Source organism: Anoplophora glabripennis, unplaced genomic scaffold (genome assembly GCF_000390285.2).
Source record: "Anoplophora glabripennis isolate ALB-LARVAE unplaced genomic scaffold, Agla_2.0 scaffold681, whole genome shotgun sequence".
NCBI classification, from domain to species: Eukaryota; Metazoa; Arthropoda; class Insecta; order Coleoptera; family Cerambycidae; genus Anoplophora; species Anoplophora glabripennis.
In genome coordinates this window covers 249,096-263,351 of record NW_019416759.1, presented here as the reverse complement: position 1 = coordinate 263,351, position 14,256 = coordinate 249,096, and the positions used below count along the sequence as shown (strand labels likewise).

The 14,256-nt window shown below is 32.4% G+C and overlaps 1 protein-coding gene across 1 annotated transcript; it reads left to right on the top strand.

Annotated features, from left to right (window-relative positions):
- The first annotated feature begins 264 nt into the window (after nt 1–264).
- Nucleotides 265–12,650, top strand: LOC108912875 (RNA-binding protein 39). Its single transcript, XM_018718291.1, has 7 exons — nt 265–398; nt 458–518; nt 4,538–4,596; nt 4,657–5,287; nt 5,344–5,610; nt 11,789–12,141; nt 12,197–12,650. Exons 2-7 carry the CDS (start codon nt 465–467, stop codon nt 12,483–12,485), a joined length of 1,653 nt encoding a protein of 550 aa, XP_018573807.1. The 5' UTR covers nt 265–398; nt 458–464; the 3' UTR covers nt 12,486–12,650.
- Nucleotides 12,651–14,256: the final 1,606 nt, after the last annotated feature.

Sequence of the window (14,256 nt, the reverse complement as noted above, 5' to 3'; positions counted from 1 at the left end):
CGTCTGTTAAGTACGTTTAAGTCATGTCTGTGTCCTCTTGTGGTCGTCGTCCCGCTGTGCCATATGGGGGACTTCGCGTTGAAGTCCCCGATGGGCGCGCGTAGGGAACCCTGGGTTTCGCGGCGCATACTATGAATACCGCTGGGCTATCTATCTTTATATCAATCTAGGGACTTTATTTTATTTTATTTTATGTTGGTACACCTTTTATTCTAGAATATATAATGTCATCGGCTCATAAATATAAATAGAAATAAGAAATAAGATAAAGTTCGGCCATATTTGATGTTACTTGTGTAATATCGATTGTATTTTTATTTGTCGGTACTGACTACTGAAGAATAAAAAACAAAGTTCAGTGAATTTATTCCTGAAATAAAACCATTTTGCTACGAAAGGTAAAATATTTACGGACTTTGTGCTGTGATATCAAATATAATATCAAAAATATTTGCAGGAGCAACATGGCTGAGGATTTGGATGTCGAGGCAATGCTAGAAGCACCTTATAAGAAGGACGTAAGTGTATTGTTATCGTTAAGAAAATAATATTTATTGTTTTAAAATATGAGGAGATTATTTCAGCAGTAATGCAAATTGCATAACGTATTGAAGTTTTATATTTTGTATAAAAACAAATACGAATGTCGCCATTTGCATTGCCAAATATTTGTCGTTTACGAAAAGTTGCTCTGAATGCTTTGAGAATAACCCCAAATCATTATATGTAATTAATATGTATCTATAATTGTAATTCTTAATGTATTCAGTGCAGTTTTTGTATATACATCTTTTATTATGACTCTTCTACATCACAACCTAATTTTATATTTTAGACTTATGAGGTATATTTCGGGCTATCGGCTCCTTCAAAATACAGGTACAGATCACCTTAGTATAAGTTTTAATATTAATTAATTAAGGTGTCATAATAGTAAATATTTTTGTTCAATCAAGTAAATTATTGTATTGTTAATTTTAATTATGTTAGCGATTTTACGGCATTATTATACTGAGATTTTAAATTATACGTTCGCTGATGGGTACTTTCTCGCCATAGGGTTGCTGTGAAAATGGACATCCCATTGCAACGTCCCTGCCCTTTGCCAATCAACCGATTGGTCAGTCACTGCACAAATTTTTCATGAGGTGGACTTTTGGAATGTAAAGAATAAAGTACTTGATTTTTTTAAAACAGTTAGGTTTTAATATCAGTTTTATGGGGCTTTGGCTTTATCACAGAATTTGCATTGTTTATTTTAAATCATAAATCCTGAAATGAATACAAAATTTGTTACTTAGGCATTTAAAATAGATTTTTAGGTTAATTATTTAATTAAATTTTAATGCGCACTGTGGCTCTTGTTCCAATAGTAGTTATCTGCTCCTGGTGGTAAAATGGATTAGTGATTTTTAGGTTTTGTTGTTTTTTTTAAGATGATATCATTAGATATACAGGACAAGAGGTTTGATCTAATTGTTATTGATATTGCCCACAGTTTTACAGATGCTAGACAGTCGGCAACCTCGTTATATCTAAGAAAACATGCCTTAAAAAGAGGCAGTTCGTTACTTAAACTGTTTTAAATGGGTAATAAATGTATTATATGTAATAAATAATAATGTAAATCAATAAATATCAGAATTTAACTTATCTGATAGCGTTCAAACAATATTTTTCTAATAAAACAGCTCTCTCTAATTTGAAGAAGTTGCTGCAAGCTGTCACGTCATAGATTAAAATAACCATTTTAATTTTTGATGCAATAGCTCTTCTTTTATTTATGATTTCTCCAATGGAAACCAATCAGGTTGCTAGATTACGGATCGTAATGCGTTATGATTCCGAAATCATAAATAAAAGAAAAGGGCTAGTATCAAATTAATACAATAATCACGATGAGGCATGGGAAACCATGACCATGATGCAATTAATAGACAAGAAAATATTACTTACATGATGTATGTCATTGTGTTCTTTGTTAGATCTTCCTTATTTCTGAATTATTTGAAAAAGTCTTTAAAAGTTTATTGATTTTAATAAGTGTTGTCGAAACAAAGTTTAATTTGGGGATATGATTTATTTTATGAAAATATGGGGCTTACACACTTCCTTGCAGGTGCAGTTTTGTAATTGATATATTTTTTGTCTGAATCTGGGATATTTGCAATTCAGTAATGTATAGTCATCTAGTAATTAATAAAAGTATATTTATCAGTACATTACATACTAATGTGAAAGTTTCATCTCTGTAGATAGGATAACCGCAACCTGAAGGATAACTGACCAAGGCTTCTGGTTAATGCTTAAAACAGAAATTAAACTTTCTGTTGAAATTTTTATACTATTCATTTTTTGTGAGGTATTAAAAATCACTAGGTAGATGTCAAACTGATGAAATACAAATTCTGGAAACGAGGGAAAACGTCATTCTTATTAAAAATTCTACGTTCAAAAGTGGTAGGGTATCTTGGTTATTATTGAAGATAGAATCTTTCCATTTTTGTAAATGTTGACCACTTGTTTAATAGAAATCTTCAGATGAAAACAGATTTTCAATGTTTTTTAGTCTAGGTTATAGTAAAAAATTTTCTTTTTTTTTATGGAAACCGTAGTGGGCAATAGCCCTAGTTAGAGAGAGGGTGTTTTGAGTTTTCCAAAAATATATAGTCTATCATACATCTCAATATACATGTATATATTTTTTCTAAACTAAAAAAGATTGGAATTAACCCATGACCAAAAAGAAATGCACTATTAAACAAAATCTGTTACCATTGTTGTGTATATTTCACATAGTTGGTGGAGCAAATTTTTGTTTTCCGAGATAAATATGACTAAGTATATTTCCGAAAAATGCAGTATAAATTATTTAACTAGGACACATGCATCTATGATTCTATTGAAACAAAAATGTAGCTGACATAAGTTCAAAACCAGTAGCTATTAAAAAATTAACTATGCCACTGGATTCTATATAAAAAATGTAAAGATGAAATTTCAACACTAGAAAAAGTCCTGAAGAATTTTTTCAAAAAAATGGATACACTATACCGGGTGTTCTTTACTGACAAATAATTAAAAATATTGTAGCTAATTTTATCCTTACAATTCAATAAGAGACGGTGCCAGTTAAGAAAGATAAATAGTTAAACCGTTTCATTTAAATAGGTCCCATCATGAAAATATTTTTTGTGCAGGTAAAGTAACATTTTCATCTGCTACTTTTTATATTTTTTGATATCAAAATTTTAATGTAAATAATAAAATGTTCACCAATATCTTACATAAAAGCTACTACCTAACAAAATGTAGATTTCGAAGATTACTTTCAAATTTGTTACATTAATTAATTTTCTAATGAAATTTTTATTATCTTATATGAAAAATAGTTTTAAAGAGATTTGTATGATTTAGGTAAAAAAAAGTTTGTTTAGATGTACCGAGAAACAAGTTTTCATAGTATTCTGTGTAGGATACACATTGCAAATTCTTATTTATGTACTATATACTACAAGGTTAATAAATAAATTATAGAAAAGAAGAGGAATGTGTATGTTTTAAGATAGGATTTTAAACAACTAAGAAAACGAGGCTAAAGGATTCGACAACAGAGGACTAGTTAGTCCTGATCATTCATTACATTACTGATCAAAGTTTACATGATGTCGCCAGTGCAACCAATAGCATTTGATATCATTCTTCACATTTCAAGAATTCTTTCATCTGGTTTTCTTAGATCCCATAAAAATATTTAGACTATTGGTGTGTCATCTTTAAAGTATAATCTCATGCTTATATTCTATATTATTTTAAATATGTTAATTCAGCTTTCTATAGGAAAATGCAAAATATGATATTAAATGAATAATTCGCAACATGTTATAAAAGTATACATTTATGATACATTAAGTAAATTTTGTCTATTAGTTTACCATACACATTCGGTTAGATATTATGAATGCATTTTAGTTTTTGTTAACATTTATCAACCATTCAAAATGGATGAATTATATCTACTTCGTTGTAAAAACCTTGTAGCTCAACATTTTTATTCATTATGTAAAGATTTAGCCAAAACCCCAATTTGTTTCCAAAATTGACAATCAGAATTGAATAAGTGATTCATAAAATTCTCTCTAGAAAGATGTGGTCTTATTCGGTGTATTTTTTCAGAAGTTATGATCTGGATCAAGTTTTTCCACATCGTTCCTTTGTTAAGTCGACAAGACGGTAAGTCTAGTTCCGGCTAGACGGCTCTCGTTGTTTCAGCAAATAGCCCTGCAAAAATCCACAACCAATCACCAAACAATGATTTTATCATATTATATTTTTTGTACATTTACAATCATGTCTAGAAGCTGGTTTAGTAGTCAAAACCGTTTATTCTATTTAATGTTTAAGGCAAGATTGTAAATCAGCACAAAGTGCTTATTTCTTGTAACAACTGGTAGGTTTGTGTTTTATTTTTCAAATTTTATTAATGCTGTCTGTTTTTCCCCACCTGCGGGTCCTCTTCACTTTGTGCTGTTCATAGGATGAGATTAATGGAAGGTCTAAAGAGAATGGGGAAGTCAGCAAACATCGCTCTTCAGAGTAAGTATTTAGAATGATTAAGTAAAATGCAAATTTGTTTACATAACTTTATGTTTGTAGCAAAAAACGCAGGAGTTCCAGTCGAATCCGGCGCAGCACCAGCAGGAGTCGAAGGAGTTCTAGCAAGACACGGAGGAGTACGAGCAGGAGCCGGAGAAGTGCCAGTCGAAATCGGAGAAGTAGATCAAGGGATAAGCGCCGTAACAGTAGAGACAGAAGAAGAAGTCGTACTCCTGATAAAAAACGTGCCCGAGATCACCATAATGCAAGATCTAGGGATCGTCGTTCTCCAAGTAAACCAAGAGATAAACGATCACGTTCAAGAGACAAAAGGAGTAAATCAAAAGATAGAAGGCGGCGTGATAGAAGGAGTCGCAGCAGGGATAAAAAGAGCCCTGTGGTGAAGAAGCGGTCACCTTCTCCTATAACCAAGCCCCCTTTTCCAAGAAGGCCACGATCTCCATTAGGTTTACGAGGTACCTCACCTTTAGAAGAATTGAGTCCTGAAGAGAGGGATGCTCGAACTGTTTTTGTTATGCAGCTGTCCCAGAGGATACGTTCAAGAGATCTGGAAGAATTCTTCAGTTCTGTTGGTAAAGTGCGAGATGTTAGAATGATAGTATGTAATAAGACCAGGCGCTTTAAGGGCATTGCCTATATTGAGTTTAAAGATCCAGAAAGTGTAGCATTGGTGAGTAAAGCTATAAGTATTGATGTAAACATTTTATAATGGTGTTTTCTTTGCAGGCACTTGGTTTATCTGGACAGAAACTGCTAGGAGTACCAATAATAGTTCAGCATACCCAGGCCGAAAAGAATAGAATGGGAAATTCTATGCCAAATCTTATGCCGAAAGGTATGACTGGGCCTATGAGGTTATACGTAGGATCATTACATTTCAACATAACAGAAGATATGTTGAGAGGAATATTTGAACCTTTCGGTAAAATAGACAATATTCAACTAATAATGGATCCTGAAACCGGAAGGTCTAAAGGATACGGGTTTATAACAGTAAGTAAATATACATTTTGAACAAACAAAAAATTAATATACAGGGTGGGTCACCAGTAACGTCTCGGTCACTAGGGACCAAACGGCAAATGTTACAGAAACCTCTTTAGGTGGGTATGTGTAGGTTGATTACCATTACATTTTAAAAATATTTTGAAATATACAGGGTGTCCAGGAAAAGCGTACATATCAAAGTTATGTATTTTTAAAAGAAACACCCTGTATTTTACTGCAATTTTGAAAGCATTGTAAAAAAATAGTTCAACTTTATTAAAGGTTTTCCATACCTAGGACTTACAGTTTGCGAGATATTTCAATTTTAGTGAAAATGCAGGCATAGCATAGAAATTTAATATTAGCAATAAAAAATTATTTTAAGGAAGCAGCTTTGGAGGGTCTATTTTAGATCCTTAAGTTATAAATTGTTATATTTGTCGTCATTTAGTATTATACAGGGTGTTCAAAAAACTGCTGAATACTTTCTCAACTTTAAACAGCAATAACTTGGTTATTTTAAATGGGACACCCAGTATATTTTTACTTTGGCAGTTAGGAAATTTAAAATTTTTTTATTAGTCCATTGAAATGTTACATTTTTTTGGGCTTAGCGTGCAAAAGTCAGAGCACGCAATTTTATTTTTTGTATGTCAAGAGGGGGTTAGTGTAAAGTTAAATCCATGTTTGTGGGGCCGCAACCCTTGAGCGTCGGCCGCCATCTTGTAAAAAGGGCTGCGAATGGTTTTTATACTACTACTTACTATATCGGGCAAACTATTCCTCGCACAGAAAATTTGTAAACACATGTCTTGTTGCAAATTAAATTCTCTACAAATTTGGTTCCGTAACTTTTAGTCGTAGAACCAAAAATAACAAAGTTATTAACGAAAATATATAAAAATTTGGGAAGAAATTTTCTTTTGGTCGTTATAATTTTTTTCTGGTCATTTTACAAAAAAATTACATCAGAGCATTTTGATAGAGGGATTTTCAAGGAATAATTTCCATTACAAACTTTTTTCAAATTTTATTTATTAATTAGGGTTTTACAGCGATGCGAAACTTACACTATTCTCCAGTGCTAGTAAGTATATATTAATATGATTGATTAGGCATAGTTTTCTCTCATCTTTCCATTATTTTTATAAGAAACATTTTAATGATTTATATTGCAATGTTGTTAATTAGTTATTGACTCTTTTCCCCACCCTCTACGGAGTAGAGTCTGGTGGCACGTTTTTTTTACGTCGTATCCCTAGTATGTATTTCCCAATCTACTGTGTCCTCAGTCTCTTTGATGTGCCAGGTTGCGACTCAGGATCTGGTGGAGCTTCTGATATTGAATTGTTGAGAAAGGATGGAGAATGAAGTGGCGTCATTGTTGGCAGTTCATCTTCAAAATCATTTTCCTCGATCAATTTTGATATCTCCATTATGTTGCTGCATGTCTCCCCAGAACAATTCAGGCATACTGCAGAACATTTGAGGCCTGCCTTCCGACATCCACACATTGCTCCACAGTTTCCTTTGCATCGGCAGAATATCAACTTTAGAAGCTCAGGGGGTGCTGGAGGTTTTGAACTTTGAATAGGCATCAATATTTGTCCATACTTTTTCCAGCCCCAGTCTTGAGGGTCGTTGTAATTCCCGAGCCACGACTGGACCTGATGATAGACTCGGAGGCTGTGCAAGCGGGCTGTGTCTTGTGTTGGAGGAAGTGAAGACAAATTAAATGTATTCTTTGTCACTGACTTGGCGAATCGTTTATATCTAAGACTGTCCAGAGAATCATCATCTTTATTGCCACCATATAAAGAGATGAAAAAACGTTCGCCAACAGCAGTGAGCAAAGTAGGGTCGACTCTCTCATTGAGGAATAACGCTGTTCCACTAGCTAACTCAGGACGTGTCTCCAGTGTTGCGAGAAATTTCATTTTACCGATGTTGTAAGCTGCTGAAGTTGTGTCACATCCTGAGAAGGCATGGAGAAACAACAGATTATCCGCAATGACTTCTCCGTACATAAAACTTGACGGACAATATAATTGTTCGGCTGTACGTCCTTTCGATGGTTTAAAAAAATATATATTTGAATGTGTTCTTCCAAATGCCGCGAGCAAGACAAGAATGTCGATATCTTCGGCGACAATAGTGACTGAGTCGAACGATTGGGATGCAGCAAGAGCGGAGCGAACGATGAGGGTATCTGCATCTGATTCTGCTTAGTCGACACTGAAACCCACCTCCGACAATGAAGTTTTGAGAAGTTCAATGAACTTAGCCTTGTTCTTCTCATTATCAAGAAAACTTTGAAGGACGCCTCCTATGCCTAATCATTCATATTAATGTATACTTACTAGTACTGGAGAATAGTGTAAGTTTCGCATCGCTGTAAAACCCTAATAAATAAATAAAATTTGAAAAAAGTTTGTAATGGAAATTATTCCTTGAAAACCCCTCTATCAAAATGCTCTGATGTAATTTTTTTGTAAAATGACCAGAAAAAAAGTTATAACGACCAAAAGAAAATTTCTTCCCAAATTTTTATATATTTTCGTTAATAACTTTGTTATTTTTGGTTCTACGACTAAAAGTTACGGAACCAAGTTTGTAGAGAATTTAATTTGCAACAAGAAATGTGTTTACAAATTTTCTGTGCGAGGAATAGTTTGCCCGATATAGTAAGTAGTAGTATAAAAACCATTCGCAGCACTTTTTACAAGATGGCGGCCGACGCTCAAGGGTTGCGACCCCACAAACATGGATTTAACTTTACACTAACCACCTCTTGACATCCAAAAAATAAAATTGCGTGCTCTGACTTTTGCAACCCCAAATGTAACTTTTCAATGGACTATATTGTTTATTAAATTTCTACGCTATGCCTGCATTTTCACTAAAATTTAAATATCTCACAAACTGTAAGTCCTAGGTATGCATAACTTTTAATAAAGTTCACCTATTTTTTTACGGTTCTTTCAAAAATACAGTAAACTACAGGGTGTTCCATTAAAAAACATAACTTTGATATGGTACGCTTTTCCTGGACACCCTGTATATTTCAAAATATTTTTAAAATGTAGCCGTAATCAACCTACACATACCCACCTATACAGGTTTCTGTAACATTTGCCGTTCGGTCCCTAGCGACCGAGGCGTTACTGGTGGCCCACCCTGTAGAGATTTGTTTCCATAACTTATTGCTATAGTTCATCTAAAAAATGCATTGAATGAGTTGACCTACTTTTGAAAGATCAGATTTATCTTTAGGTAGAGGCATTTGTATTGTTTCTATAAAAGGTTACAAATAATCAGTATATAATAAATATATGGATGGATACTTTTTGTTTTAATAAAGTTCTATCACATTTAACGGTTATAGAATATACTATCTATAAAATGATCAAAGCGACCATTAAGAAATGGTGCTTGCGAATAACCCACAATCACAATGTACCCATGTATCAAATGTGCCTGGCGTTCACAAACATATGTAAAAGTGATAGAGGCCAGCTTGTAAATATACAAGAAGGTTACCTGAAGAAACAGTCTGTTTTTACGTTGAAATTCTGTTACAGTGCTAGAAATTTAATTTATTAGTAAAAAATGTGTTTTTGTTGCATGTTGTGCAATTGTGCACAATTAAATAAAATTAAACTAGATATAAAAAATTTTTTAAACGAATAAGTAAATATTCCTCTGAGGATATCAGGCATTAGAAACAGTTTAGTGCACGGGGAACTAAATATTGAAATGATTATATGAAATTGCCGAACAGTGGAGTCTGAAACAAACTTATAATGTACAAACTAATTGTCAGAATTATGTGTATTTCGTATTTAAATGTACTTACTTAACTGTACTTGTACATCCGCACTGAGTACGATTCCATGATGCGGTTCTTTTGATGCGGATCTTTATGTTGATACACTTCGTATCATGCGGATCATTAAAAAGATCTGTATTGCCCATCTCTACTGTACATATAACTGCTGGATTACTATTAGGACCCTTCAAGAACAATTCAAAACAAAAAATTTCTGTGATGCCACTTTCCTGTTGGTTAAAAAATTAATAATTCTTCTGCGTACTGTTTAAAAAAATACACATTTTCTATAATGATAAAAATTTAGTCAAAACGATTTTCTACTTAGAATTTTTATTTAAATAAAAATTACTTGCATAAAAATTTTAAAGTCTATTTTTTTTATTAAAAAATTATCTATATCTACCCCATTTCAATGCTTGATTGTTATTATTATATTATTACTATGTATTATTTATGACTAACAGCTAATAGATTAGTCATTAGTCCTGGATGGATAATTGCCTAGTTGCGATGTAAACAGGATTGTAAGGGTTATAAAATCAATATTTATCATGTTAGGACAAGTGTGTTAAATAATCCAAACATATTTTTTTGATAGGTGCTATTTCCAGTGTATTTTATAGCAATAACAGCAAGATTTTACTTTTTACAAAAACTCATAAGTGATTTGTAGATTTATTTTACTGCTGGAAATAGAATACTTAATTATAAATGTTTTAGAAATAACATATTAAAAAAAAGGGTAACAAGCATCATAAAATAAAATCGGCAACAAAAAAATGTATAATAAATTTTACTAAAATAGTTACAGTAGAATACAAAACACGTGGTACATGTAAGAAAAGTATCAACATGTTGAAAATCTACAAAGCACATTTTTCATTTGATTGAATTTTATTATTTATTTAGAATTTATTTATTCTGGGGAAAAAATATTGTAAAATTGTGAGCAATTTGTATTTTTCAAATTATGAGATGTCATTAATAATTGTAGAATCTAAGAGTGAAAATGTTTGTTGAAAATTGACATCGAGAGTATACTGCAAGATATTCAGCTGCTTTTTAATAATCTAAAAAAAAATCTTCAGAAACTTACACCTTAAAATATTTTGTCCGTAAGTGGGGGAATTGTGGTTATTGCTGTCGAAATTTTCTGATATGTATATTTTATTACAGAACTAGTAAAAAAAAATAGAATCGACGATTTCAACACGTTTTTTAGTAAATAATGATAAAATAATTACGTTCCGTTTCCAACCACACTTCCTGATATTTTTCAAGACATGTAAAGCAAAATGTTCATAAATCTCGCTCTAGATGGTTTTAATGGCATTTACTTAAAATCTCGCACACAAAAAAGAATGGAATTGCAACTATGACCATTTAAACTACATTATGGTACCTCACATCAGTGGTAACTACTATAAAAGAATGCTACGTGTTCCCTGAAATAAACCTATTGGTTTATGTGTGTCTAGTTTAATGCATTGTTAACTATAGTTTCAGCCATGGTGTGTCTATGGGTTACATTTTGTCTGAAATAAAGTTAATAATATTAAATTTTAAGATAGAGATAAATAAGTTAATAAATAAAAGTTTTACCTGCATGGTGCTGTTTATAGTTTTGTAAGATTGATGATGACTATATGGATAGCCATATTGCTTCAGTTACTTTTACTTATTTTGTGTAGATAAATGTATGACAAAATCTCAGAAAAGTGCTTGAGTTTTTAATATTTTGTTGTTTGTCTTTTTTTTATATAAGCTTCAATACTAAGTTTACCTCTATCAGCTATTAAAATAGAAGCATTGCATTCGTTTCATAAATAAGGGTATAATCAAACATTTAATCCGAATGTATGCACTTACGTTTAGACATAATGTATTGTGTGAAATATTCTCATAAAAATTTATATTACTGAATAATATGTGACAACTAGCAATACAAAAAACAATGGGTGATTCCCTAATACTGAAATAAAATGCCGTATGAGGCAAACTAGAAGGGCCTTAGCTACATAAATGAAACGGAAAACAATCCTGTTGAATATTAAAAATGTCAAAATGCCAGTTCAAGATATGTGTATAAAAAATAAAAACCTGGACATGTTCGGGCAAATCTGGATATTTGGTAACTCTACAATAGTAGTAATATCAATCCTTGATGATACATGATAAATTATTAGTATTAGTTATTAGTCATGACTAATATATGAATGAATAGTTGAATTGGTTGTTAAAAGATTTTGTTGGCAATTCTATTTAATATAACTATGCTGAATACGAGCTTCATTTCATTTTATAAAATATTTTTATGTATAGGTGTAGAGTTAATATACCATTTCCTTCTAGTTCCACAATTGTGATGATGCAAAAAAAGCATTAGAACAATTGAATGGTTTTGAGCTTGCTGGTCGTCCAATGAAAGTAGGGAATGTAACGGAAAGACTGGACCTACAACAACAGGGTCCTTCAATTTTAGATTCTGACGAACTTGACAGATCTGGTATCGATTTAGGAGCCACAGGTAGACTTCAGCTCATGTTTAAGTTAGCAGAGGGTGCAGGCATGCAGGTACCTCAAGCAGCCGCTAACGCATTAAGTATGGCGACAGGACAACCTATAGTACCCCAAGTTCAAACACACTCGACCCCTCCAATAGCTACACAGTGCTTTATGTTAAGCAATATGTTTGATCCAGCAACGTAAGTACCTCCTTATACAAATTTTAATTGAATAAAAATTGTTTTCCCGTCTTAGGGAGTCTAATAAGAATTGGGATATTGAAATAAGAGATGATGTTATAGAAGAATGTAATAAACACGGTGGTGTATTACATGTATATGTCGATAAAGGATCTCCACAGGGGAATGTTTATGTTAAATGTCCCTCAATAGCTACAGCTGTAGCATCAGTGAATTCCTTGCATGGACGTTGGTTTGCTGGCCGTGTTATTACAGCGGCTTATGTGCCGCTTTTAAATTATCACTCTTTGTTTCCCGATGCTATGACTACGACACAACTACTGTTACCGTCATCTAGGAAGTAGAATTAGTTGTACTACTAGAATTTTTATAATTCGTATTGTATCAATAATTGTATTTAAAAGTGTAGATAAATATTTTATAAATTAAGTATTAGTAAGTTACTTAGGTCTTTTTGTTTCTGGTTTATAATAATGTAATATATTTTGACTTTATTAATAAAGTTTTACACAAACATTTCTTGAGCGTGAATAATAACAATAGTTACAATAAGAGGGTCACCTCTCAATTGACATTGATTTTTATGTAAACAGAGTATGTATTTGATCTGGAACAGCCCTATCAAATTTTAGTGTTAGGTAGTATTTGATGATTATTATACAGGGTGTTTCAGGATTAAGTCGGCAAACCTAGATGTGTTCCTTGGATCAAAATAAGTAAAAAATATATATAAACATAGGGCCGGAAACACTTTGTTTTCGAGATACAGGATGTCAAGAATAAAAAAATTATAAATTTTAATATCTTATAAACGAGTAGTAATTAAAACTTACTGTATTGTGAGACATACACTGCTATCATGAACAGGTGCGGGGCTAGAGGGGGGGGGGGGGGCAGAGGTGGGCACGGACCCACCTTTTGAGAGACTGGTGCCCACCCCAGAAAAAAAAATGATTCAATAATATTCTTTTGGTTAAGGCCCACTCCAAGCAAAAATCATAGTTATGCCAATGATCATGAACAAATACAAAGTTATTGCACCAAGATGCTTCCTTTGCGAAAAGAAATATAGTTGTTACGATATCAATTGGAACCTGTGAATCTTGAAGCACAAGACTGTCTGCACTTCACTTGAAATTTTTTCCTATGCTTTAGTCATGATGTGTAGTAATTTATACTCGAATAGCCATTGGGCGAGTCCGGTATTGGTAGACCAATCTGCCTGATGTAGAATCAACGGCGGCACGCTTGTCATCAAAGCAAACCTGTATTGGTTCACTAAGTCGTAAATAATTTTTTGCAAGATTATTCTATAATTAGTTTAGTGTCAAACGCGGTTCACTAGGCTTTGTCAGTGCTATAGAGAGCAGTGCTTGGTGTGGTATATTTATTGTTGGTACAAAACGTATTATTAATTATTAGTTAATATTAACATTTGTTCATATCGTAACCAGTAAAGGGTAAGTTATTAAAATAAATATTATATCTAGTAATTTAGCATGGCTTTCTGGAGACCCTTTGAAACGGATGATAGCGAAATAACCCGGGAAAATCCTCAAATAGTCAAAGCAAACTCGGAGTTTAAAAACAAAAACTTACACATGCCAAGTCAACGTATTATTTTAAATATGTATAAATGTTTGAAAACATAAAATAGTGAACAATGTGATAAAGAAATTAGGAAACGGATTAGCAAATTAACTAAGATATCAAAAACGACAATTTATCGCGTAAAGAAGGAAACATTAATCATGGTACAAAGAAGAAACGGAAAAACAAAATTACAGAATATTGACGATTTTACCAGAGATGTAATACGGCCCACAATTTATATGTATAAAGAAAATAAAGTTCCTACTTTAAACATGATTCGAGATAAATTAAGCGATTATCCTCTGATTATAATTATAAATCTTTAGATACTTTACATGTTTTATTACAATGCGATTTTAAACATAAAAAACTTGACAATCGTATGGTAATTATGGAATCATGACGTATAGTTGCACTCCGGGAAGATTATTTATAAAAAATTCGAGATTATTGTCAACTAAATAGGAATATAGTATTTCTAAACTAGACGGGACAAAATTTTTCTGGACGCCTATGGATTCC

What these genes read in the sequence shown, in the direction of transcription:
- LOC108912875 (XM_018718291.1), top strand. Translation starts at nt 465, where the DNA reads ATGGCTGAGGATTTGGATGTCGAGGCAATGCTAGAAGCACCTTATAAG. An exon ending in AAGCACCTTATAAGAAGGAC is followed by an intron (nt 519 to 4,537) that starts GTAAGTGTATTG and finishes TGCTGTTCATAG; the next exon opens with GATGAGATTAATGGAAGGTC. An exon ending in AAGGATACGGGTTTATAACA is followed by an intron (nt 5,611 to 11,788) that starts GTAAGTAAATAT and finishes ATTTCCTTCTAG; the next exon opens with TTCCACAATTGTGATGATGC.